Raw genomic sequence first — 25474 nt, forward strand, 5'->3', positions numbered from 1 at the left:
GTGTCCGCTACACACCCCAGTCTCTTCATTACACACCCCAGTCTCTACCATAACATTTCCTGGCACTTAGCAAAGAGAGATTTGGTGTCACAGCGCCCAGTACTGCTACGAACCGGAACCGTTTTGTCTTTAGCAACAAATCAAGGTTCTGTTGGGGATGTAACTATGGTTGGGTTAGTGTATGGAGGCCTCTTGGTTTGAACCTGCCTTTGCGGTGGAGCCACACACTGCCCCCTGCTAGTGTGATGATCTGGGGAGCCAATGCATACAAAATCTGGTCACCCCTAGTAGTGATGAAGTGACAGTAACCGATATACATGCAGGACATCCTGTGGACACGTGTCGACTCATGGCTGGCATTTTTAAGCAGGATAATGCTCTCTCACATACAACAAGGGTCTTCACCAGATTACAACACTTTCTTGTCCTGTGATGCCATACAAAACCAATATGACTCCATGTATCTCATACCCAACCTGTATGACTCCATGTATCTCATACCGAACCATTGACTCCATGTATCTCATACCGAACCTGTATGACTCCATGTATCTCATACCGAACCTGTATGACTCCATGTATCTCATACCGAACCTGTATGACTCCATGTATCTCATACCGAACCTGTATGACTCCATGTATCTCATACCGAACCTGTATGACTCCATGTATCTCATACCGAACCTGTATGACTCCATATATCGAACCATTGACTCCATGTATCTCATACAAAACCAGTATGACTCCATATCTCTCATACCGAACCTGTATGACTCCATATATCTCACCGTACCTCATCTTGTATCCAGGCTGGAGGTGCCCAGCAAGGTACTAGTACCTTCATGTATTCCATTCCCAACTATATCTCATCTTGTATCCAGGCTAGAGGTGCCCAACAGGGTACTGGAGCCTCTATATATCCCAACCATATTTTATCTTGTATCCAGACAAGAAGTGTCTAACAGGGCACTAAATCCTCTCATCAGTTTTCCACAATAATCTTCTCCTTTGGCTCCAATATTGTAAATCACTTCCATGTATCCTCATTATATTCACAAATAGAATGATTAATTTAATTCATAGAATTTATTCTTAGCGCATTATTATTATTTATTATTAACCAAATATTATTTAAACAAAAATAAACAAACTAAAATAAATAAATGGCAATCAACCGGCTTTCTCAGTTATAAATATGAGTAAGGCTGGGTGCACACTACGTTTTGGGCATACGGATGCTGGGGAAATTGTATCCCTGCCAGACCCGCGCGGCATTACATTCATTTAAATAAGCCGACCGGATTCAGATTGTGACTCCAGTTGGCTTAGTTTTGCACCGTATCAGTTTTATCGCCAGACTGAAAATATGGCGGCATACCACGGTTTTCAGTCAAGCGACAATCCCGGATAAGGTGCAAAAATGAGCCAACCGGAGTCTCAATCTGACTTCGGCCGGTTCTATTAAATTAATGGGATGCGGCGCGGGTCCAACAGGCATACGGCAGCGGGTGGTTTTTAAATCTCTCCACTGGAAGGTTAAAACTTCGTATAAATGCACCCTTAGAAACATATTACAGCACCATCAGCGTTAGGCTCTGTTCCCACTTTGCGGCTAGAACGCGGAACCGCAACTAATTACCATGTGCGTTTTTAAAAAAAATTTCCCAATGCAGCAATGTGCGTGCACTAAGGATGAAGGCCCCAAACCGCGGGGAAGCCCTGTGTGTGCTCATCGGAGAATACGCAGCATATTTCCCGCTGCGCAGCATGAAATAGCTGGGCAAACTCTACTTGGGGCCGTATCCTAATAGAGTATTACCCCATAAGGATGGAGGGAATACAAAACACCAGAAACTCCGGTCTTAGGAGAAAAAAACTAATTATTATGATATTTTCTACGTACACCAACGCTCCACTGGCGGCAGGTGTACCCAAATACAAGGGGTGTACAAACTTACATTTGCACCATTTTTTTGTGCAGACAGGATATTGGCAGCAGTTTTTGTAAATGGACTCTCTTTAATACCATCAGAAAAATCTCCGCCAGGCTATATTCATCACGGCAAGTGCTTTATGCCACAAAAAAAAAAAAAAACGAAAAAAAAATATATAAAATTAAAAAAAGGCGTCACAGTGGGTCTGAAAATAAACTAAAACTGGAAACAAAGAGCGGTTTTGTGGTTTTTTTTGTATGCTATTTGAGGCACCGGAGTCGCCCAGTGGAATTTTATTGCCATTGTCCGGACTATTTTTTACAGGTTACAAAAAGTAGGAGGGAGGAAACGGACTATAATGCACTGTGTTTGTGGTGGGGAGAAAAAGGCAACATTGAAATGATAGATATTCAGAGCCCATTGTTCATTGATCTCAAAATACAACAGCCAAAAACACCTACTCCCTTAGAACATGTAGGAGTCGCCTCCATTCCTAAAAGGGTTACTCCACTGGAAAACATTTTTTTTTTTTTTTTATCAACTGGTGACTGAAAGTTTAACAGATTTGCTAATTATTTCTATTTAAAAATCGTAATCCTTCCAGTACTTATCAGCTGCTGTACCCTCCACAGGACGTTCTTTTCTTTCAGAATTTCCTTTCTGTCCATTTTAGGAACTGTCCAGAGTAGAAGAAACTCTCCCCCCCCCCCCCCCCATGCTGCGACAAGTTCCTAAAATGGACAAAGGTGTCAGCAGAGAGCACTGTGATCATGACAGAAATTAAATTCAGAAATGAAGTTTTCCAGGGGAGTACCCCTTTAAAGGGGTATTCCAGGCAAAAAAAATGTATATATATATATATCAACTGGCTCCAGAAAGTTAAACAGATTCGTAAATTACTTCTATTAAAAAATCTTAATCCTTTCAGTACTTATGAGCTTCTGAAGTTAAGGTTGTTCTTTTCTGTCTAAGTGCTCTCTGATGACACCTGTCTCGGGAAACGCCCAGTTTAGAAGAGGTTTGCTATGGGGATTTGCTTCTAAACTGGGCGTTTGCCGAAACAGGTGTCATCAGAGAGGACTTAGACAGAAAAGAACAACTTTAACTTCAGAAGCTCATAAGTACTGAAAGGATTAAGATTTTTTTTTAATAGAAGTAATTTACAAATCTGTTTAACTTTCTGGAGCCAGTTGATATATATATATATATATATATATATAAAAAAAAGTTTTTTCTTGGAATACCCCTTTAAGGAGCTCTAAAGAGATGCACTTAAATACACTTAAAGGGGCCCGTTCCATCATAGACATGTCTGGCTTTTTCTGTATCGCTATAGTAGAGCTAGGACATCTAGCCTCTAGCTATTGCAAAACTAAAACTCCCAGCATGCCCGGACAGCCAAAGGCTGTCCGGGCATGCTGAGAGTTGTAGATTTGCAACAGCAGGAGGCACCCTGGTTGGGAAACACTGGCATATGCCGTAAATGTTTTTGGCAGTACCATGGTTAAAAATCTACCACAGTTTTGTGTCTACAGCATCTATGTGGGCCTGTGTGTCTCCATGGTTACAGACAACAAACACACCCTGTGTAGTCTGATGCTGTAGTCGTCTTAAAGGGGTACTCCGCTGCCCCAGCGTTCGGAACAAAAAGGTTCCGAACGCTTGGAGCTGGCGGCGGGGTCGTGATGGCCACACCCCCCCCCCCCCACTTCCATAGACTTTCACTAAAGGCTATTTTTCTTTTTGCTTGTATGTACAATTCAGGGGGAATGGCACCCTCTTTAGCCGTGCACCCCTCCCCCTTTCTCACAGGTGGTGTTTTAAATTGTATATGGATCCAGAATGTCACCCAGTCAGAGGCTATATGCCCAGCAGAGGTGAGTTGGTATCTGAGCGTTAGGCTCAGAATGTGTGCTAGGGTCCCATCCTAAATGAGGCCACCTCCCCGTGGTGGATGGGGGACACGTTTTGATCAAAAGGTGCGCTGAGAGCCTCAATTTTTTGACCAATGTGTGCTGCTGCAATCCTCTTTATTTGTATACTCTGTATCTGCCACGGCAGTGTGCACCCGTGTATTAGGTTGTTGTGCTGGCTATCTTTCTTTTTGCTTGTACCGTATATACTCGAGTATAAGCCGAGTTTTTCAGCACGATTTTTCGTGCTGAAAACACCCCCCTCGGCTTATACTCGAGTGAACTCTCCACCCGCAGTGGTCTTCAACCTGTGGACCTCCAGAGGTTTCAAAACTACAACTCCCAGCAAGCCCGGGCAGCCATTGGCTGTCCGGGCTTGCTGGGAGTTGTAGTTTTGAAACCTCCGGAGGTCCGCAGGTTGAAGACCACTGCGGCCTTCGACATCATCCAGCCCCCTCTCACCCTCCTTTAGTTCTGTACAGTACTCACCTCCGCTCGGCGCTGGTCCGGTGCTGCAGGGCTGTCCGGTGAGGAGGTCGTCCGGTGGGATAGTGGTTCCGGGCTGCTATCTTCACCCGGGAGGCCTCTTCTAAGCGCTTCGGGCCCGGCCTCAGAATAGTCACGTTGCCTTGACAACGACGCAGAGGTGCGTTCATTGCCAACGTACTTCTGCGTCGTTGTCAAGGCAACGCCTCTATTCCGGGCCGGAAGCGCGGAGAAGAGGCGCCCCCGGTGAAGATAGCAGCCCGGAACCACTATCCCACCGGACCACCTCCTCACCGGACAGCCCTGCAGGACCGGACCAGCACCGAGCGGAGGTGAGTACTCAGAACTAAAGGGGGTGAGAGGGGGCTGGATGATGTTGAAGGCCGCACTGGTCTTCAACCTGCGGACCTCCGGAGGTTTCAAAACTACAACTCCCAGCAAGCCCGGACAGCCGATGGCTGCCTGGGCTTGCTGGGAGTTGTAGTTTTGAAACCTCTGGAGGTCCGCAGGTTGAAGACCACTGAGGGCAGATGATGAGAAGAGGATGATGAAGGGGGGGGGGTGTGGGATGATGACAAGGGGATGATGAAGGGGGGGGGGGTGTGGGATGATGACAAGGGGATGATGAAGGGGGGATGTGTGGGATGATGACAAGGGGATGATGAAGGGGGGGGATGTGTGGGATGATGACAAGGGGATGATGAAGGGGGAATGTGTGGGATGATGACAAGGGGATGATGAAGGGGGGATGTGTGGGATGATGACAAGGGGATGATGAAGGGGGGGATGTGTGGGATGATGACAAGGGGATGATGACAGGTGATGATGATGAGGGTCTGGATGATGACAAGCGATGATGATGATGTTAATGACGGGGGTCTGGATGATGACAGGGGGGGATGATGTATTTCCCACCCTAGGCTTATACTCGAGTCAATAACTTTTCCTGGGATTTTGGGTTGAAATTAGGGGTCTCGGCTTATACTCGAGTATATACGGTATTTATAATTTACAAATCTGTTTAACTTTCTGGCACCAGATAATTAGAGAAAAAAATAAAATAGCTTACCCCTTTTATGGTTATCTCCTATGCATGGGATAGGGTTAAGTAGCTGATCTGTAGGGATCTGACCGACCGCTGGAACCTCCTCGGATCAGAAGGATGAAAGCTCCTTGTCCCCGAGTGACTGAAGCGGCAGCGCATATGCTTGGCCAAAGCTTTATTCAGAACATTGTTGAGCACTGTATTTTGCTATATTTGGATGTCCCATGGAGAGTAAATGGAATGGTGGTCAACAAGGGACCCCTCCATTCTTGTGATCTGTGGGGGTCCTACCGATCAGTTAGTTATGCCTAACCAATGGCTTGGCTAAACGTGCATGTCCCGGTGGACCTGATTTGGAGGTCTCCTTTCAGGAAAATACTCAACAGGCCAACTTTGCATGAACCAAGATTGGCAAAATTTTACTTCCCTGTCAGATTAAATACACTGTTCTGCTCTGGACAAAGCAAATGCCTACTGAAATACCAGCCAAATCACAGTTAGTACCATGCGGGGAAAAACCAAAACAATCAAATCCCTTAAAAAGTTATGGAGGCCCTTACCTCACAAAGTTCCAGTCTTTGGGCCACAGCTTCCAGACACTCCAGGCCGGTACTATCCACATTGAGAGTGCACTCAATCTCAGAGGAGTTCAGCAGCCGAATGCGACTCACAAAACAGTTCTTGTTCAAGACATTGTACCTCTTGGTCCTCCGTAGCTTGATCTTGAAAGGCATGACTTAGGCCTCGGCAGTGGTGGCCCCCGCAGAGGGCAGCCCCTTCACTTTATCTTTGCTTTGAATCTCTCGCCACAAACTACTTTTGTCCTCCAAGTGTCGGGATAGTTGTCCATACCCAGTGCGATTCAACAGATGTGCCCGCTACCTACAAGACATGATGCAAGAAACGGGGTAAATAGAGGGGCAAAAAAAAAAAAAACAGTCAAGAACTTAACTCAAGCAGCCGACTAAGAGACGACGTCCTGACTTCTGACCAGTGATGGAGCAGAATCCAAGAAATGAAGAATGGTTTGTAGATGTGCGACTTCGAGAACACATCACTGGGTTGCTATGGCGATATACAGGAGGAGAATGAATAACCATACAATAACCAGGAGCCATAGATAACCTCAAGAATAGTCGCGCTCTAGACTTGGTATTTATAGCAAAGTTCAAAACAAGAATTTGCTCCCACACACAGCGACGAAGGTAAAAATAATACATCCAAAAAGGGAAAGAAAAAAATAACCATGAGTAAAATAATTGCTTTATAGGAAGTCGTCCATCTACATTCATCCATGTCTTAAAGGAGTACTCCAAAAGCCTGGTCTCTGCGGCCTCTTCACAGCAGGATAGCCCCATTCACGTCAATTAAGCAAACTCAGCTCTGCTACGTCTATGCGAGACTGACTCATTGCAGGTTCTTTGGCCTTGACTAGAGCCGAGCACCACAGTGTAATACTAGAAGATATGTCTCATCAGTCACATCCTGCTGCATAAACCACCGTATGGTTATGACAAATGCAGCCCTGACATTCCAACACGAGCGTTAACTCTTCACGTTAGGCCTCGTTCACACAGAGGAATTTATGAGCGGAATCTGGTGGAAGAATTCCACTTGAAAATTCTGTTGTAGCAGAGCGCCATCGCTTTCAATGGGATTCTGCTGCACTGTGCACACTGCGGAATTTCCACAGTGGAAACATCTGCCGTGGAAATTCCAATTCCGACTGACATGTCGATTTTTTTGAGCGGAATCCGCTTGAAAATGCATTGCTGTCTATGCCAACTCGGCGTGTTCTGCCGGTGCCCATTGTCTTCAGAATGTCTGCCCACATTCTGCCGCGTGAACATACCCTTAGGGTAGGATCACACACAGCGCATCCGCAGTGCATTTGACTTTGAGGATGCGCCAATGACCGTCCCTAGAGTGATCTCCCTGCTGTGCCTGTGTATCTGCTCGTAGTAGCAATCCGCTGCTACAAGCAGACACATCTGCCAGTCGCGCGTTCAATCGCGGTTTATGAGCAGACACACAGGGCACATAGGCACAGAAGGGGGCACACTCTAGGGACGTTCATCAGCGCATCCACAGCATCAAATACGTTGCAGATGTGCTTTGTGTGACTCTTGGTTGGCATTTATGGGCATTAATGGTAAAAAAAAATGGTAACAAAAAAAAAGAAGCCTCTAAAAATTGAAAGAAGGGATCTGATTGGTTGCTATGGGCAACTGGGCAACTTTTCCTCTGCACAGGCTTTGATAGATCTCCCCTATAGTGACTATGTTCTGCCATTTCCCAAACGAGCCTGTTTCTGTGTGGCGCTTTAAAGAGTGACCCACCATACTTTTGAGTCCTGCACAGGTAGAGGATAAATTCGGGAAATGTATCGGGTATAGGGGGAGATTTATCAAAACCTGTGTAGAGAAAGAGCGGTGCAGTTTCCCATAGCAACCAATCAGATCGCTGCTTTCATTTTTCACAGGCCTCTTTAGTAGAAAATGGAGGCTAAAGAAGCATTTATTAGGCTCTGGGGCGGGGGTGGGGGGGGGGATAAAAATGAGGAGGGGCATGAATTAGGCTAAGGGGGATGTGAATATGAAGCTAGGGGTGTGAATCAGGATTGGGGGTATATATAAAATACAGAGGGCATAAACATGAGGCTGAGGGGGCAGGAATTAGACTCAGGGGGTGAAGGTGAAGCCAGTTTTCACAGGGGTTCTCCCAATTAGTTTACAGAGGAGATCCCAAGAGGAACCCAATCTCTAAAAAGGTCAAGATTAGAGATGAGCGAACGTACAGTAAATTCGATTCGTCACGAACTTCTCAGCTCGGCAGTTGATGGCTTTTCCTGCATAAATTAGTTCAGCTTTCCGCTGCTCCGGTGGGCTGGAAAAGGTGGATAAAGTCCTAGGAGACTCTTTCCTAGGACTGTATCCACCTTTTCCAACCCACCGGAGCACCTGAAAGCTGAACTAATTTATGCAGGAAAAGGCATCAACTGCCGAGCCGAGAAGTTTGTGACTAATCAAATTTACTGTACGTTCGCTCATCTCTAGTCAAGATGCCCTATCTGGGCATATGAAAAAGGAGGAGTGTATATATGTATATATATTCAAGTGCGAATAGAAGTAAAGAGATGGCACTACTCCTCTACTGCAGAAACGTGGGGGTTAACCAGCCGTATATAGTGAGGCCGAGACAGCGGAATGAGGATGGAGATCTACAATGAATGGAGTCAACAGTGGTTCTAAGATAAGTCAAAAGGACAGGACTATCAGATATGGGGTATACAGCAAATGACAAAGATATCCGCACTCACCGCAAGGTTAATGACTCGGTGCTCTTATATGGAACTGCCGGTGGATATCGGCGGTGGACGATGCATAGCGTTCAGAGGCTATTACCGGCAATTTCGCGCACTTAGCGCTTCTTCCGGCCTCTTAGAGGCCGGAAGAAGCGCTAAGTGCGCGAAATTGCCGGTAATAGCCTCTGAACGCTATGCATCGTCCACCGCCGATATCCACCGGCATTTCCATATAAGAGCACCGAGTCATTAACCTTGCGGTGAGTGCGGATATCTTTGTCATTTGCTGTATACCCCATCTATGTGTATATATATATTTTATATATAAAACTCAATGTGTGTGTGTGTATGTATGTGTGTATGTTCCAGCATCACATCCAAATGGCTAAAGATATTAACATGAAACTTGGCCACATGTTACTTATATGTCAACAACAAACATAGGATAGGTGATTTAACCCTTACCCACCCCCATTTGCCAGGGGCGGGGTTTATGTTTAAAGTCCCATACAAGTCTATGGGAAATATATGTTACTGCATAAAGACCAAACGGCTGGAGATATTTCGATAATACTTGGTCACATGTTACTTATATGTCCACTTAAAATATAGAATAGTTAATTTAACCCTTAACTACCCCCATTTGTGAGGGTCGGGTTTTTTGTTTAAAGTCCCATGCAAATCAAATAAATTGGAAAAAGGAAATATATGTTCCCACATAACTTCCGTATGGCTGGAGATATTTCAATACCTGGTACACATATTAGGGGTCGGGATAGGAGGTCGAGATAGAAGGACGAGATAGGAGGTCGGGATATGAAGACGGAATATGGGGTCGGGATATGACAACAATATATGAGGACTGGATCTGAAGTCAAAAGCTTCCGCCTTTGTTTATTTTCCTCCCCAACAAAGATTAGGAAGGAAAAACCGGGCAACGCCGGGTACTCATCTAGTATATATACACATATACACACACATATACACACACACACACACACACATATATACATATATACATATACACACACATATACACATATACACACACACACACACACACACACACACACAACATATATATTTTTTAATAATATTACCAGCAAAAAAATACTGCTAAAGACTTATGCCGTACTCAGTGTTTCCCAACCAGTATGCCTCCAGCTGTTGCAAAACTACAACTCCCAGCAAGTCTGGGCATGCTTGGAGTTGTGGTTTTGCAACAGCTGGAGGCACGCTAGTTGGGAATCACTGTACTAAAGTAATTAAGATCATGTTTATTTACGATTTGGTGTTTTTGTAATAAAGTTTATATGAAGAAAAAAAAAAAAAAAAGTTAAAATAAAAAATATAAACAAACACTGTAAGTGCTTCATATAGGCCAGCGTATGAATTTAAGGGTGAACAAAAAATAGTTACAAAAGAATAAAATATTCCTTTATTTTTTCTTCATTTTTTTTTTAGTTAAAAAGGAAAAAACACCTGAAGCCTGGACAGACAAAGTCTTAGATTCCGACACGTCCTATCAGATCGACTTCCAAATTACGTGAAATGACAAAAAAGACAAAACAGAAGTCTTTAAACCACCAAATACCAAAGGAGAACAATACGGCTTCACACTGTAAATAAGAAATGGCGAAGAAAGACATGAAAAGACTTGTTGGGCCTCAAAGTAGAAGATTTTTTTTTTTTCAGCCAAAGTATCAAGCACAAGATCTTAAACCAAGTACAAGGGAAATTTTGGAATCCTTTTCAAAGCCGGAGCACTCCCTCACAGAAATATCTTAAATACACAGCCCCTCAGCGCACATAGTGCAGACAAAAACAGGCTTGTGCTACCCACAGTGTGGGCTGACAGAGAGAAACTTGGCCGTAGGAGCCCGATACTTAGAAGTAAGATTTATGAAACTGTCGAGAAGAAGGTTTCTTTGAAGTGATTCAGCCATTTTTGATTGGTTTGGTGGAACAAGAGCCCTTAAGAAGGTCTAAACTCATTTTTGTTTGAGAGATTATTAACAGAGACAACAACAAAAAAATAGGAGAAAAAAAAAAGTTAAAAGTTGTTCTAAGTCGACTCTTCTATATCTTCGTATGTGGTAGAGGGGTCCTTTGGCCACCATCAGGGACCGGGTGCAACTACTAATTCTGCACCCCCTATCATTTTACAGGAAGCCAGATTAATCATTCAGGACTATAAATTATAACAGCAACTATACTGGCTTTCCAGAAAAATGTATACAACTTTTTGGCCCTCATTCTTAAAGGGGTACTCCGCTCCTAGACATCTTATCCCCTATCCACAGGGACCCCCGCAATCTACCATGCCGCACCCACCTGTAACGACTTCCTGAAGCGCTGGGGGCCCTTATGCTTGTTCCATCCTGACCAAGGTGGGCTGAAGATCGTGACGTCACACCCCGCCCCCTCAATGCAAGTCTATGGGAGGGGGCGTGTCACGCCCCCTCCCATAGACTTGCATTGAGGGGGCGGGGTGTGACGTCACACGGTGGCGGTGGCGTGACGTCACGATCTTCAGCCCCTGTGGTGGGGATAGAACTAGCTTGAGGGCCTCCAGCGCTTCCGGAAGCCGTTACAGGTGGGTGTGGCATGGTAGATTGCGGGGGTCCCCAGCAGCAGGACCCCCATGATCAGACATCTTATCCCCTATCCTTTGGATAGGGGATAAGATGTCTAGGGGCGGAGTACCCCTTTAATACTTCATTAACTAAAAGTCAATGTCATGGCTACTCATATACGAACTATGCAGAATGTTCTCAAATATAACTTTAAAACCCGTCTCTTAAAGGGGTGCTCTGGAGGGAAAAACTGGAACCAGAAAGTTATACAGATTTGTAAATTACTTCTATTTAAAAATCTTACTCCTTCCAGTACTTATCAGCTGCTGTATGTTCCAAAGGACGTTGTGTAGTTCTCTTCAGTCTGACCTCAGTGCTCTCTGCTGCCACCTCTGTCCGTGGTCAGGAACTGTCCAGAGCATAAGCAAATCCTCCTAGTGAACCTCTCCTGCTCTGGGCAGTTCCTGAACCGAACAGAGGTGTCAGCAGAGAGCATTGTGGTGAGACTGGAAAGAACTACACAACTTCCTCTGTATTATACAGCAGCTGATAAGTACTGGAAGGATTAAGATTTTTAAATAGAAGGAATTTACAAATCTGTATACATTTTCTGGCACCAGTTGATTATAAAACCTTTTTTCCCTCTGCAGTACCCCTGTTTGACACGGTGTGTGATGTTTTTGGACAGTAACTTGATCTAAGTTCGAGAAATATCTGCTATGGAAATACATTTGTCTTCTCCAGGTTGAGTCAACCAGGTTCACATTTTTCTTTGATAAAACCAAATATGTACCCAGTCTCCTTTCCTTACCCAGAGGAGCATAAATAGGCCTGTGTTGGTTGGATTCTCTATAGCCATAGACTATGGAATTCCGCACTGTATATCTGCAGCAATTTACAGTACGATACATGTGGAAGCAGCAAGTTAAGAGCGTGTTCCTGAAGTTGACTTTGGAAGGAGGAAACATAGGCAAGACTAAAAGTTGTAGAGACTAGGACATTGGCCAAATTGTGACATCTAGTTGACACAAAGCACCTTCAGAATGGCCGGCCTTCACTGTTTGTCAGTATTTAGTAGTCAGTACCCACCAAAAGTAGTCTATGGAAGGACAACTGGGGATCGGAAAAAAGGTCATGGGTGCCCAAGGCTCATTGATGTGTGTAAGTCTGTCTGGTTGGATCCCACACCTAGTCAGAGTGCACATGATGACCCAAATGCACATGCCGACAAGTGGTAAGCATTGGCTAGCATCAGATGAAGACCATGGAGCAATGAACGAAGGTGCATGGTCTGAAGAACTGTGTTTTCTTTTACATCATGTAGATGGAAGGGCGCATGTGTGCCACTTAGCCGAAGAAGAGATGGAACCAGAACACACTATGGAAAGAAGACAAGCTGTCGGGGGCAGTGTGATGGACAGTGTTCTGCTGGAAACCTTGGCTTCTGCCATCATGTGGATGATATTATAACAAGAATCCAAAAAGTATATCCAAAATGACAAAACTTTATTCCAAAATCAAATACAAAAACAATACAGGACCCACCCAATTAAAACGACCCACCCTTAAAATCAACCCCATAAACAAGACAGGGGACAGCTCATCTCTAGACTCTAGCGCTCATAGAAAAATGCAATGATAACAAAATCATGAAAAAATAATGTGGTCATATGTTATTACCTAAGGTGGGAGGCGGCGGCGGGGGTACAGCGGTCTTGTAGGACTCAGTATGACCACCTTAGGTAATACCACATTAATTTTTCATGATTTTGTTATCATTGCATTTTTCTATGAGCGCTAGAGTCCAGAGATGAGCTGTCCCCTGTCTTGTTTGTGGGGTTGATTTTAAGGGTGGGTCGTTTTAATTGGGTGGGTCCTGTATTGTTTTTGTATTTGATTTTGGAATAAAGTTTTGTAATTTTGGATATACTTTTTGGATTTTTTATTTAGTGCTGGTTGTAGGTTTATAGTTAGTTTATTTCTGGCACTTGTGGAGTTAAGACGGTGTATGGCCAGAATTGTAGGTTTGATATTATAACAAGTACCAGCTACCTAAACAATGAACAGACCAAGCTGTAGCTGGATGCCCCAATGGCAATGGCCTCTTTCAGTCGGATAAAGTCCCAGTCGCAATGCAAAAATAGTTTGAGTAACACGACAAAGGAATGGTTTGAGAAACATGACAAAGATATGAAGCAAAAAGCCAACCAGGAATCAGGGAGTAGGAGAGTGCTGTTTGGTAGAGACTGTAGAGAAGAGCACTATGGTGATGAAGAAGACGATGGCCCTCGTGTTCCATAAAGGAATAGGAATGGAAACCATACGAACCCCAATAACTTCAAGCCTTCAGAACACCGTCTAGTTATCAGGGTTTCCAAACGCCTTCTCACGATCTTACAGTACGCCATCTGCGAGGAGCATTCATACATTCTCCTTAAAGACTTGGGATTTTGTGGTTGTACTAATTCCAGACTAAACTCCTGTGTAGTGCTTGGCAACATCTGAATGCTCCAGACCATTGCCAACTCTTAGAGTCCTGATTCACGTAGATTTAGAGGATATAAAAGATTGGCTCCTCACCAGTGTTAAGTGTGCCATCTAAAGCTGTACGCAACAGCTACTAAAAGGAGATTTTTTTTTTCTTTATTTCTATATTTTTAATATTTGTGTTGTAAACACATGCAAGTGTTATTGGAGATACAGTGACCCCTCGACCTACGATGGCCCCGACATATGATTATTTCAACATGCGATGGCCTCTCAGAGGCCATCGCATGTTGAAGGCAGCATCAACATACGATGCTTTTGTATGTCGGGGCCATCGCATAAACGGCTATCCGGCAGCGCAGACTGCTTCAGCTGCCGCCAGATAGCAGTTTACGGTGCGCCGTGTGGTTCGCTGACGATCACTTACCTGTCCTCGGGGCTCCGGCGCGTCCTCTTCGGGATCCCCTGCATCGTCGGCGCTCTCCATCGTCGTCATCACGTCGCTGCGCACGCCGTCCCGTCATCCAATAGGAGCGGCGTGCGTAGCGACGTGATGGCGGCGACGGAGAGCGAGGATGCCGGGGAAGCAGAGGTCTTGCCGGAGCGTCGGGGACACCTCGTGGACGGGGCGACAGCGATGGACGGCGACATCCCGGGCAGCTGTGACGAGCGGTGACGGTCCGAAGCGGCGGGGACAGGAGAGTACAACTTCCTCCAACAGTGGTCTACAACTTGCGGACCTCCAGATGTTGCAAAACTACAACACCCAGCATGCCCGGACAGCCAACGGCTGTCCGGGCATGCTGGGTGTTGTAGTTTCGCAACATCTGGAGGTCCGCAGGTTGTAGACCACTGTCCTATACTTTTCATTGCACGGATCCCTCAACATACGATGGTTTCAACAAACGATGGAACAGATTACCATCGTATGTTGAGGGACCACTGTATAACTACACATGTCGTAGGCTTTTTAGTTAATGCGGTTGCCTGTCCGCCTTGTATGAACTTAATGGAACGTGATTTGTGAGGGTATTGCGCGTATTATCGGGTACAGAAAAAATTGTGTGAACAAAGCCAAAAAAAAAAAATGAGTGTCGGCTGCATATCACAGCAGTGCAGAAGTTCTATGAAGCTATTTAACTATTTAAATGCCGCGGTCACCACTGGTATCTAGTGCCTAATAGCCATTGCATTAGATTGATCTATGTAAGTCATCGGCTGATGGCTTATAAAAGGCCTCTAGGGGAAATTAAAAAAATAAATAAAAAAGGAAAAAAGATAATTAAAATATCTAAAAACAATTCTCCCCTAATAAGTAAAATCTTTATTTTAATTTTATTTTTTAAATAAAACACACACAAAAAAAAAAAAAAAAAAAGTAAAAAAAACAAAAAACACATATTTGGCCTGACCGCATTTGTAATTGTCTGAACTATTAAATGATTGCATTACTGATCCTGCACGATCAATAGCATAAATACAAAAAATTTCCAAATACCAAAAGATTGCTGATTTTTGTTCACATCACATCCAAGAAAAAAAAATTGCACAAATACATATTGGGGGAGATTTATCAAAACCTGTGCAGAGGCAAAGTTGCCCATAGCAACCAATCAGCTCGCTTCTTACATTCCTAACAAGGCCTGTGAAAAATGAAAGAAGCGATCTGATTGGTTGCTATGGGTAACTGGGCAACTTTGCCTCTTCACAGGTTTTGATAAATCTCCCCCATTATCTTCAATTTTTGCCCTACAACTATTTTTTTTCTGGCTTTATCATACATTATATGATGAAAGACGTGCGCCAATGAACATTTTAACTTTTCCTACAAAAAATAAACCCCCAATACATTTTTGGCAACCTTCCAATTGGCAGACTCTACTAGCAGAGTGCGGATCTATAATCAATGCTATGCGTCGCTGCATTTATGCACTTTCATCCATTTGCTGAGTCATTCAGGATGGGGCAACTTTTGACCATTTGAGGTCCAAAACAAAATCTGACAATTAAAATTGCTTAAGCTGTTCCAAAATGGCGGTACGAAGGCCTACACCAGGGATGCACAGAATATTAGAAGCCCGACTTTAGGATCCACTTTTATTAGACATCAATAGAGATTCACCCAAAAAGTTTGGTAGTGAACAGTACCCCACTGTCTAATACTTTACACCACCAATGGAGGAATTAAAAATTCCATCCGACATATTGACAGACGGGACAACATTCCTGAACAACCTGTGAATCCACAGCGGTCTTCAGGCTCAGATTCCCAGCATGCTCTTTCACAATACCCAACGTAACTGGTAAACAGGGCGGCAATGCTAATCCTTGATCTTCCAGGTGAAACATCTGTTCCTCTCAAAACTTTACCCATAAATCCATCCAGATCCTGTGTGAAGAATAGAGCCTTTCAGGACTCCGGGGAAAGCCAAGATTCCACCTTGTTCATGATGAGCAGCGAAAGCTATACAGCGGTCCCTCAAGTTACAATATTAATTGGTTCCGGGACAACCATTGTATGTTGAAACCATTGTATGTTGAGACCAGAACTCTATGGAAACCTGGGAATTGGTTCTGAAGCCCCAAAATGTCATCCGAAAAAAAAAAGGCAAAAGTGAGGATTAATGATAAATAAGTAGATAACTAATATAGAGATAAAGCTTTTCCATACATAGAAAAGTAAGAAAGACCTTCTGTAAATCACTGTCTATGTCAGTGTTTCCCAACCAGGGTGCCTCCAGCTATTGCAAAACTACAACTCCCAGCACGCCCGGACAGCCGTTGGCTGTCCGGGCATGCTGGGAGTTGTAGTTTTGCAACAGCTGGAGACACCCTGGTTGGGAAAAAAGGGTTTATGTAGAGGAGAGGAGCTTCTTCAGGGTTCTATACAGTACACACAGTGTCCCAAATGGAGCCGCCCTTACCTGGTGTCCAAAAGAGCAGCTAACCCAGGTAAGGAGCAGTACAGAACTTGTAGTTCCTCCCTGTACTGTGGGGGGCGCTACCAGACACCAGTCAGTGCACGCACTTCAGTAATACAGGTGATTTACCAGTAAAATGCCAATTCTGATTGGTCAGTTCCTCCAGTTGTGACAGGTATCACAAATCTAGACTGTCTGTACATTGTATGTTGAGTCTGGTTTCAAGTAAGGCTGGGTTCACACTACGCTTTTGCCATACTGTTTTCAATCCGTTTTTCTAAAGAAAACCGTATGGCAAAAAAAAAACGGATGGAACAGTATGGAAAAAAGTAAACCGTATGCGTTTTTAAACAGTATACTGTTTTTTAAAGTGCATACAGTTCCGTCAGTTTGTATTTTTAAAAAACCCATACGTTTTTTAAAATGTTGTCCATTTTTAATGGGAGGGGTCTTGGGTGGGGACTTTAGGATTCAAATGCGCATGTGCAAAGTAAAAACGTATACGTTTTTCCTGTATGGAACCGTATACATGTGCGTTTCCCATTGACGTCCATGTTAAAAAAAAACGTATGTGGTTGCAGTACGCTTTTTAAACCGGAGTCAAAACCATGGTTGACCACAATTTTGTCTCCAGTTTAAAAACCGTACTGCAACCACATACGTTTTTTTTTTTTGTTTTTTTTTAAGGCTGGGTTCACACTACGTTTTGTCCCATACGGGAGCGCATACGGCAGGGGGGAGCTAAAACCTCGCGCTCCCGTATGTGACCGTATGCGCTCCCGTATGTCATTCATTTCAATGAGCCGACCGGAGTGAAACGTTCGGTCCGGTCGGCTCATTTTTGCGCCGTATGCGCTTTTACAACCGGACCTAAAACTGTGGTCAACCACGGTTTTAGGTCCGGTTGTAAAAGCGCATACGGCTTTTTATATTTTATATAAAAACTGACGGAACTGTATGCACTTTTAAAAATGCATACGGTTTACTTTTTTCCATATTGTTCCATCCATTTTTTTGCCATACGGTTTTCTGTAGAAAAAAGGATTGAAAACAGTATGGCAAAAACGTAGTGTGAACCCAGCCTTACAATGGTCCAGAAAAGACCATTGCATGTTGAAACTATTGTATGTTGAGGCCATTGTAAGTTGAGGGATCACTGTATTCCTACCACAAAACCAGGGGGAAAAAAAAGTCAATAACAGAAAAAGTTTTGCCCGGTTTATTTTATACAGAGCTGGTAACTAGAAAGTAGAATTCTGGGTGCTCCGATGCCTTCTATGTAATTTCATAGTTGGCAAATGGCAAAATAAATGTTTTTGAGCTAGTAACAATACTAGGGAACTGGGAATACTGGGAGGGTACAAGGAAAGCCTTGCTCCCTGGACCACCATTTATAGCTCAGGGTATAAATAGAATCACTTCGCTCATATAAGTCTTCAGGGTGTATATGTATACCATGGCGTACCGGCAATGTGCCGGAAGTGTGTTAAAGGGGTACTCCGCCCCTGGCATCTTATCCCCTATCCAAAGGATAGGGGATAAGATGTCAGATCGCCGGGGTCCCGCTGCTGGGGACCCCGGGGATCGCTGCTTCAGCACCCCGCTATCATTACTGCGCAGAGCGAGTTCGCTCTGTGCTTAATGACGGGCGATACAGGGGCCGGAGCAGCGTGACGTCATGGCTCCGCCCCTCATGACATCACGGCCCGTCCCCTTAATACAAGTCTATGGCAGGGGGCGTGACGACCGCCACGCCCCCTCCCATAGACTTGTATTGACGGGTGCGGGCCGTGACGTCACGAGGGGTGGAGCCGTGACGTAACGATGCTCCGGCCCCTGTATTGCCCGTCATTACGTGCAGATCGATCTCGCTCTGCGCAGTAATGATAGCGGGGTGCTGCAGCAGCGATCTCAGGGGTCCCCAGCAGCGGGACCCCGGCGATCTGACATCTTATCCCCTACCCTTTGGATAGGGGATAAGATGTGTAAGCCTTCTTTACAAGGCTTCATTGCACCACCACTATAGTGCTACCAGAGAGCATTGTCCATTTAAAGGGGCCACAACCTATTACTGTGATGAACTATACAAAGGAGTGCCAGTTCCTCTAGCTGTTGGAGATTTGTAAATTACTTCTATTTAAAAAAAATCTTAATCCTTTCAGTACTTATGAGCTGCTGAAGTGGAGTTGTTCTTTTCTGTCCAAGTGCTCTTTGATGACACGTGTCTCGGGAACCACCCAGTTTAGAAGAAAATCCCAATAGAAAACCTCTTCTACTCTGTGCAGTTCCCGAGACAAGCAGAGATGTCAGCAGAGAGCACTGTTGCCAGACAGAAAAGAACAACTCAACTTCAGCAGATGCTAATTATTGAAATTTTTTAACAGAAGTAATTTACAAATCTGTTTAGCTTTCTGGAGCCAGTTGATTATATATATGTTTTTTTCCTGGAATACCCCTTTAATACGCTCTTCCCCACTTCTTCCTTGTTCCTGTGATGTGTTGACTCAGTAGGAACTCCCCCGCAACGTGTGCAAGAAAATAAGAAAACATAAAATCAATGGACTGCCACAGTATTACCCAAACTGCGCATCCACAGCAGAAATTCAATGCTCTGCTTTAGATTTCTCCCTCAGGTTCTCTTTCAGATCCATTAAAATAAAAATGTGTATTAAAAGTAAAAATAAAAATAAAATTAAAAAAATTAAAAATAAAAACACTGTGTGGACAAAGCCTTTTATGTGATGGAGTATCCGAATTTCTAAATGTTTTGGTGGCATAATAAAGGCCGATAGAAATAATAATGGCTGCTCAGATCACATCTGCCCAGAAGAGCCCATTAGTCAACTCTGAATTTCTGTGATAAATTACCACAGATCCTGGGCGGGGAGGATCCACTGTGGAATTTCTTGCGGAAGTTCCTCAGTGTGAACATACCCTAAGGCTATGTTCACACCTCAGAATTTCTGTGTGGAATTCCAAATTTGAATTCAATGGTATTCTACTGTGCTGTGCAGATGGCAGAATTTTCGCACCAAATTTTTCTAGCACGGAAATTCCGTATCCGCAGAAAGAATGAACCTGTCCATTTTTTTTGCAAGCTCCGCACGGAATGCATAGCCTTATATGAGACGGCACATTCCTGTGCGGTCCTAGCGCTGGCACATTGTGCACGAGCCTGCAGTCTCCGGACTGTCCGCACAGAGATTTTCCGTGCGGATATTCTGAAGTGTGAACATAGCCTTAAAGTGTACCCGTCAGATCCAACAAATTATTATTATTTTTTTTTATATATCACTCAGTACCTAATCCTGACCATGTGCATCTATTTTTTATGTGTCTAGCACCTTTATTTCTTTTTTTATGATAATTTAGCTCACTAGTCTGAATTCCTCTAAAAAGGGAGGGGGCGTGGCCTCACTGTGCAGGTCTCCGCCCCCTCCCTCAGTTTGCTGTCTGTTCACATCTCCCCTAGCATTAGCAAAACTGCAACTCCCAGCTTGTCCTTACTGACAGTAGCGGGACACAAGATGACAGTGGGAGGGTTTTCCTCCAGCTATGAGCTCTGCGCTCACAGCTGTCAATCAAGGAAGTGTGTCCATGACATAGGTGATAATGCATGGACACAGCAGGACTAGTATGTGTCCAAGAAGGCGGGGGGGGGGGGGGGGGCGACAGTTTCACTGGACTTTTCAGTATGAAATACTGAAAATTTTCTAATAAAAGCAATTACAAAACCTATTGGTTATACATGCTTTACAACATATCAAAAGTTTTTGTATCTGACAGTGCCCATTTAAGGTATATTCACACATACAGTAGTCTAAGCACATTTAATGCACTGGATTTAAAGCTGCAGATTCCAATGTAAACTAATTAAAAGGGTACTCCGGTGAAAACCTTTTTTCTTTTAAATCAACTGGTGGCAGAAAGTTAAACATATTTGTAAATTACTTCTATTAAAAAAATCTTAATCCTTCCAGTACTTATTAGCTGCTGAATGCTACAGAGGAAATTCCTTTCTTTTTGGAACACCGATGACATCACGAGCACAGTGCTCTCTGCTGACATCTCTGTCCATTTTAGCAACCGTGCATAGCAGATGTATGCTAAGGGCAGCATGGTGGCTCAGTGGTTAGCACTGCTGCCTTGCAGTGCTGGGGACTTGGGTTCAAATCCCACTAAGGACAACAATAAATAAAGCATTATTATTATAATAACGTCAGCAGAGAGAACTGTGGTCGTGATGTCATCAGAGAGCATTCCAAAAAGAAAAGAATTTCCTCTGTAGTATTCAGCAGCTAATAAGTACAGGAAGGATTAAGATTTTTTAATAGAAGTCATTTACAAATATGTTTAACTTTCTGCCACCAGTTGATTTAAAAGAAAAAAAGGTTTTCACCGGAGTACCCCTTTAAGTTAACACAGCCTCAAATCTGCAGCATCAAATCTGAGCAGAATACTATACGTGTGAATAGACACAGACACACACACACACACACACACACACACACACACAACTGCTGCAGATTGGATGTTGGGATCCGCGACTGTGGATTTTAAAACTTCAAATCCGCACCAATCCGGTGTCTGTGAATGCACTGTTAAGAAATTTCCAAATAAAAAAAATAATCAGTTTCTAGGAAAGCTGGGTTACTACTGATAAGAGATTGCACTAACACCCAGAAGGGAACAAACAATTATTGTAGTTCTGCTGAGATACTGGAAAGTGGGGTGACAATTATCCAGTACAAAGTCTGGGAAAGCTGGGTGGCAACCCCTATGGTGGGGGTTTGGGGGTAATAATGCTGGACATGCTGAACTTGCCTTGGGATCTTACTTTTTTTCACTGTTTTCCATGCAGGACAACCAGGAACATTCATAAACAAAGGAGACGCTACAAGATGTCTCCATGTGAAATGTGACACAGCATTGTTTAACAGCTCAGTAGTTTGGAAAAGTAGGAATGTCATCTGATCACCATTCAGGAAATAGAGTCCAGCAATTGAGCAGAGAGGTGGCCCTTTATCTCCACGCTGCACGTGCTGCAAACAATACCAAACGGCGCCATTATATAGAAAACACAATAACAAACACAATGGTACAAAAAACCTTAAGTAAATGACCGGCTTATACACAATCTACAATGCCCTCCTGCCACAATATAGGCACATTCTGGTTTCCACAAATACAGGTCATTCTTTGTCTTAAAGGGGTATTCCAGGCAAAATATATATTATAATATATATATATATATATATTAACTGGCTCCAGAAAGTAATCCTTCCAATAGTTATTAGCTTCTGAAGTTTTCTGTCTAACTGCTCAATGATGATGTCCCGGGAGCTGTGCATGATGGGAGAATATCCCCATAGGAACTGCACAGCTCCCGGGACGTGAGTCATCAGAGAGCAGTTAGACAGAAAACAACAACTCAAATTCAGAAGCTAATAACTATTGGAAGGATTAAGATTTTTTAATAGAAGTAATTTACAAATCTGTTTAACTTTCCGGAGCCAGTTGATATATATTAAAAAAAAAGTTTTGGTCTGGAATACCCCTTTATAAAAAAAAAAAAATATATATATATAATATATATATATATATATATAAACTTTCAAGATCTCTGCTTGCTGTTATTCAGTAGGAATCTTCATTGTCTACTTATTCCATCATGGTCATGTGATGGACACACGGCTGAAGCCGTGTGTCCATCACATGACCATGATGGAATAAGTAGACAATGAAGATTCCTACCGAATAACAGCAAGCAGAGATCTTGAAAGTTTATATATATATATATATTTTTTTTTTTTTTTTTTTTTTTTTTTTTTTTTTAAGTACTCACCAATATTTTTTTTTTTTATATCATGTGACAGCAGAGTTGGCTCTATACCTTGTGAAGCCTTGGGCGAAAGTCAAACATGAGGCCCTCACGGACACTCGTAATTAAGATATACCCCCAGTAGTTTGGTAAAGAATACCCAACTATTACATAGAAGCCCCCAGTAGGTAGGAAACGTCCCTTTAATAGGTTGAAGTCCCCAGTACTTAAGTAGGGAATACCCACCTATTACGTATAAGCCACAATATCGCCAAATAGGTAGAAGCCTCATGTAAATAAGTAATCCCAGTATTTAAGGAAGGGAATTAGGTAGAACCCCTCATCAGGTAGGTAGGGAAGCTCTTATTAGTTAGATGCCCCCAGTAAGTAGGGAATCCCCTTTATTAGGTAGAAGCCCCCCATTAGGTAGGAAACCTCTTATTAGGTAGATGTCCCCATTAGTTTAGACTAATAAGTCCGTAGTAAAAAATCCTTTTCCCCTTTCTTCTTCTTCTGCTTTGAGGCCTTTGCATCCTCTGCTTTGTTGATAGTGAAGGACCTTCTCCTGAAACTGGAGTGGTGTCATCGCGTGGCAGGTCCTGCACCACTCCAGATAATGGAGCGTATAATGAAGAGGTCTCAGAGCAGGAACAGAGGGATTTTTTGTTTTATGGTCTGCCAGTAACAGGATGGGTATCAGGAAACTACAAAGTACAAATGCTTGTAAATGTCCGGTAATGGATACCAATATTGGGACATCCCTACTGGTTAAAGTTCTCAGAGTTCTGCCTTGTGACCCAGCTGTGCACTTGTGTGTCCATCACATGACCAGGACAGAGTTTTATTCACCGGTAGTAGAAAAGTTCCTATTACAGTATAGCCTCTTCGAGAAGACCACCCAACATTGCACTGAAAAGTAGTCTTCTATGGGGGGGGGGGGGTCATCTCAAAGATAATAGACCCTATGCTTAAAGTGTACCTGTCGTTAGCAAAAATGTTTTATATAATATAGATAATACCATGATTTTTTTTTTTTTACCAATGTGTATATTTTTGGAGAAAAATGCTGTCCCTGCAGCTACTGTCTGTATGTCTCTGTGAGAAGACCAAATACAGGAAGTGAGGGCAGGACAAGCAGGGCTCTGTGCGGGCTCCCAGAGGGGGAGTGTTTTGACTAGATTCCAAGCTGGGTACAACATGCACATTAGAGAAGCCAAGACGGGGCCCGGTAAGGGACACTTATAAGTTTTCATTCCCGCTTTGGATATCTTCTTCAAGATCTCTTTTTGTTCATGTACAGTGGAAACTCTCCATAAACCCCCCCCCCCCCCATACAGACTAGATTTCTTATGATAAATTTTCATGCCTATGGGAAAGGCGGAGACATGCGAACGTTGTCATGCAGGAGCCGGGCCGGGGCGCCGTACAGGAGATGTTTTTTTCCGCTGGATATCTTCTTTAAGAAACTTTTCCCTTACAATAATAACCGGATTAAATGCTATAAACAAAAAGAAAATATGTTTTGTTTTTCCATTAGATTTAATATAGACCCCCCCCCCAGGTTATTTTTGGCTTCCGGAGAAAGGGATCTTTAATCATTTCTTCAAGTAAGAAATAAAACTTTACTGGCGCTGACCGAACTGTTCACAATAAAACAAACCTCAGCACTCATCACTCTGGACTCACACAGAACAAAAAAAAATCAAACTTTCAGATCCAATAAATCACTTAATAAACTTATTCTAACTAATAATTGCAAAATTGAAATCAGATTTTAAAAGAACAATTTCAAAATATAATATTACACGTTTGAATTAATAAAATCGTAAAACTACAAATAAACAGTTGGAGATAAAAGTGTAAAACATTTCCAATTCGTATTTGTATCTACAAAAGATTTCATTATAGAGGTGACATTTTTGTAATTTTATTAATAAGATGCCCTTGATCAAATACTGATGACCTGAGGCTATGTATATTAAAGTCCTGGACTCCCCATTAAAACTGGAAATGATGAAAGTCAAATATTTGCATTTAATTGAGATCTTCACTTTTGATAAAAAAAAAAATTTTTTTTATTTTATTTTTTTTTTATATAATTAAGCCAAGATTATGCCAAGAATTTAAAAAGAGGACCAGTTGTCAAATCTGAAATATCAATTTTTTTGTAGAGATAGGTTAAGAGGCCCTGATCCCATATAGTTTTACGGTATGTTGATTGAGCCCCCCCTGTTCCTAAGATATGGGGCTTTTTAATTTCCATCTGACAGTCGGTGTGAGGATAAAAGTGGCGCTCCCTCAGCCTCTGCGAGCAGGAGCGGAAGAGCAGAGAGGTGCCGCCCAGCATAGAAGAGAGGAAGACCCCAGGCTCCGATAGTAGAGACCACACAGAGGACAATGCGGAGGCAACGAGCGGGAGGACAACACCACCCAGCATTATTATCACCATGGTAATGGTACAGCAGTCAGTAGGGGGTTAAATGAGGGAAGCACAGGTCAGAAGTAGCTCCTATGTGTACACAGTATACGGTTCTATGAGCACCCAGCGCTAAACATTCCTTGACAATAACATATTCACACTCCCCACCTCATAGCCCACACTGAGACCACAGACCCTATTGTAATGAAATGCCGCCCATATGACAACTTCAGATAGAAAAATAAAGTCCCTATATTTTGGGAATGTGGGGGGGGGGGGGGGGGGGGGATTGGCCCCAATCCACATATTGAAAAAAAAAATAATAATTAGACCCTCGGACCTCTTTAATATTCATGGCCTATCCTTAAATTTGGTTTTCAGTATTGATCGTGTGTGTGTGTGTGGGGGGTCTGACGTTAAAGTACCTGTGTGAGTGAAGGGGCCATAATGCTTCAGGGAGTGTAGAGTCCCCTCGGCTATGATCACACAGTATTTTGGTCAGAAAAAGTTGCAAATCTTTCCATTATAGTTTTCGTATGAATTGGTTCCACTCCTGGTTTTGGTTAAA

The 25474-nt window shown here is 43.3% G+C and overlaps 1 protein-coding gene across 4 annotated transcripts in view; it reads right to left on the reverse strand.

Moving 5' to 3' along the window:
- The window catches only part of PTPN14 (protein tyrosine phosphatase non-receptor type 14), a 155298-nt gene that overhangs the window by 82614 nt on the left and 47210 nt on the right, over positions 1 to 25474 (reverse strand). For all 4 annotated transcript variants that reach the window (XM_056568314.1, XM_056568317.1, XM_056568316.1 and 1 more), the window contains exon 2: positions 5939 to 6260. In XM_056568314.1, the coding sequence (XP_056424289.1) occupies positions 5939 to 6112 (174 nt within the window). In that variant the 5' untranslated portion in view covers positions 6113 to 6260. The remainder of the gene's footprint in view (positions 1 to 5938; positions 6261 to 25474) is intronic.

The sequence above is a fragment of the Hyla sarda genome, chromosome 3 (assembly GCF_029499605.1).
Source record: "Hyla sarda isolate aHylSar1 chromosome 3, aHylSar1.hap1, whole genome shotgun sequence".
Lineage (NCBI taxonomy): Eukaryota > Metazoa > Chordata > Amphibia > Anura > Hylidae > Hyla > Hyla sarda.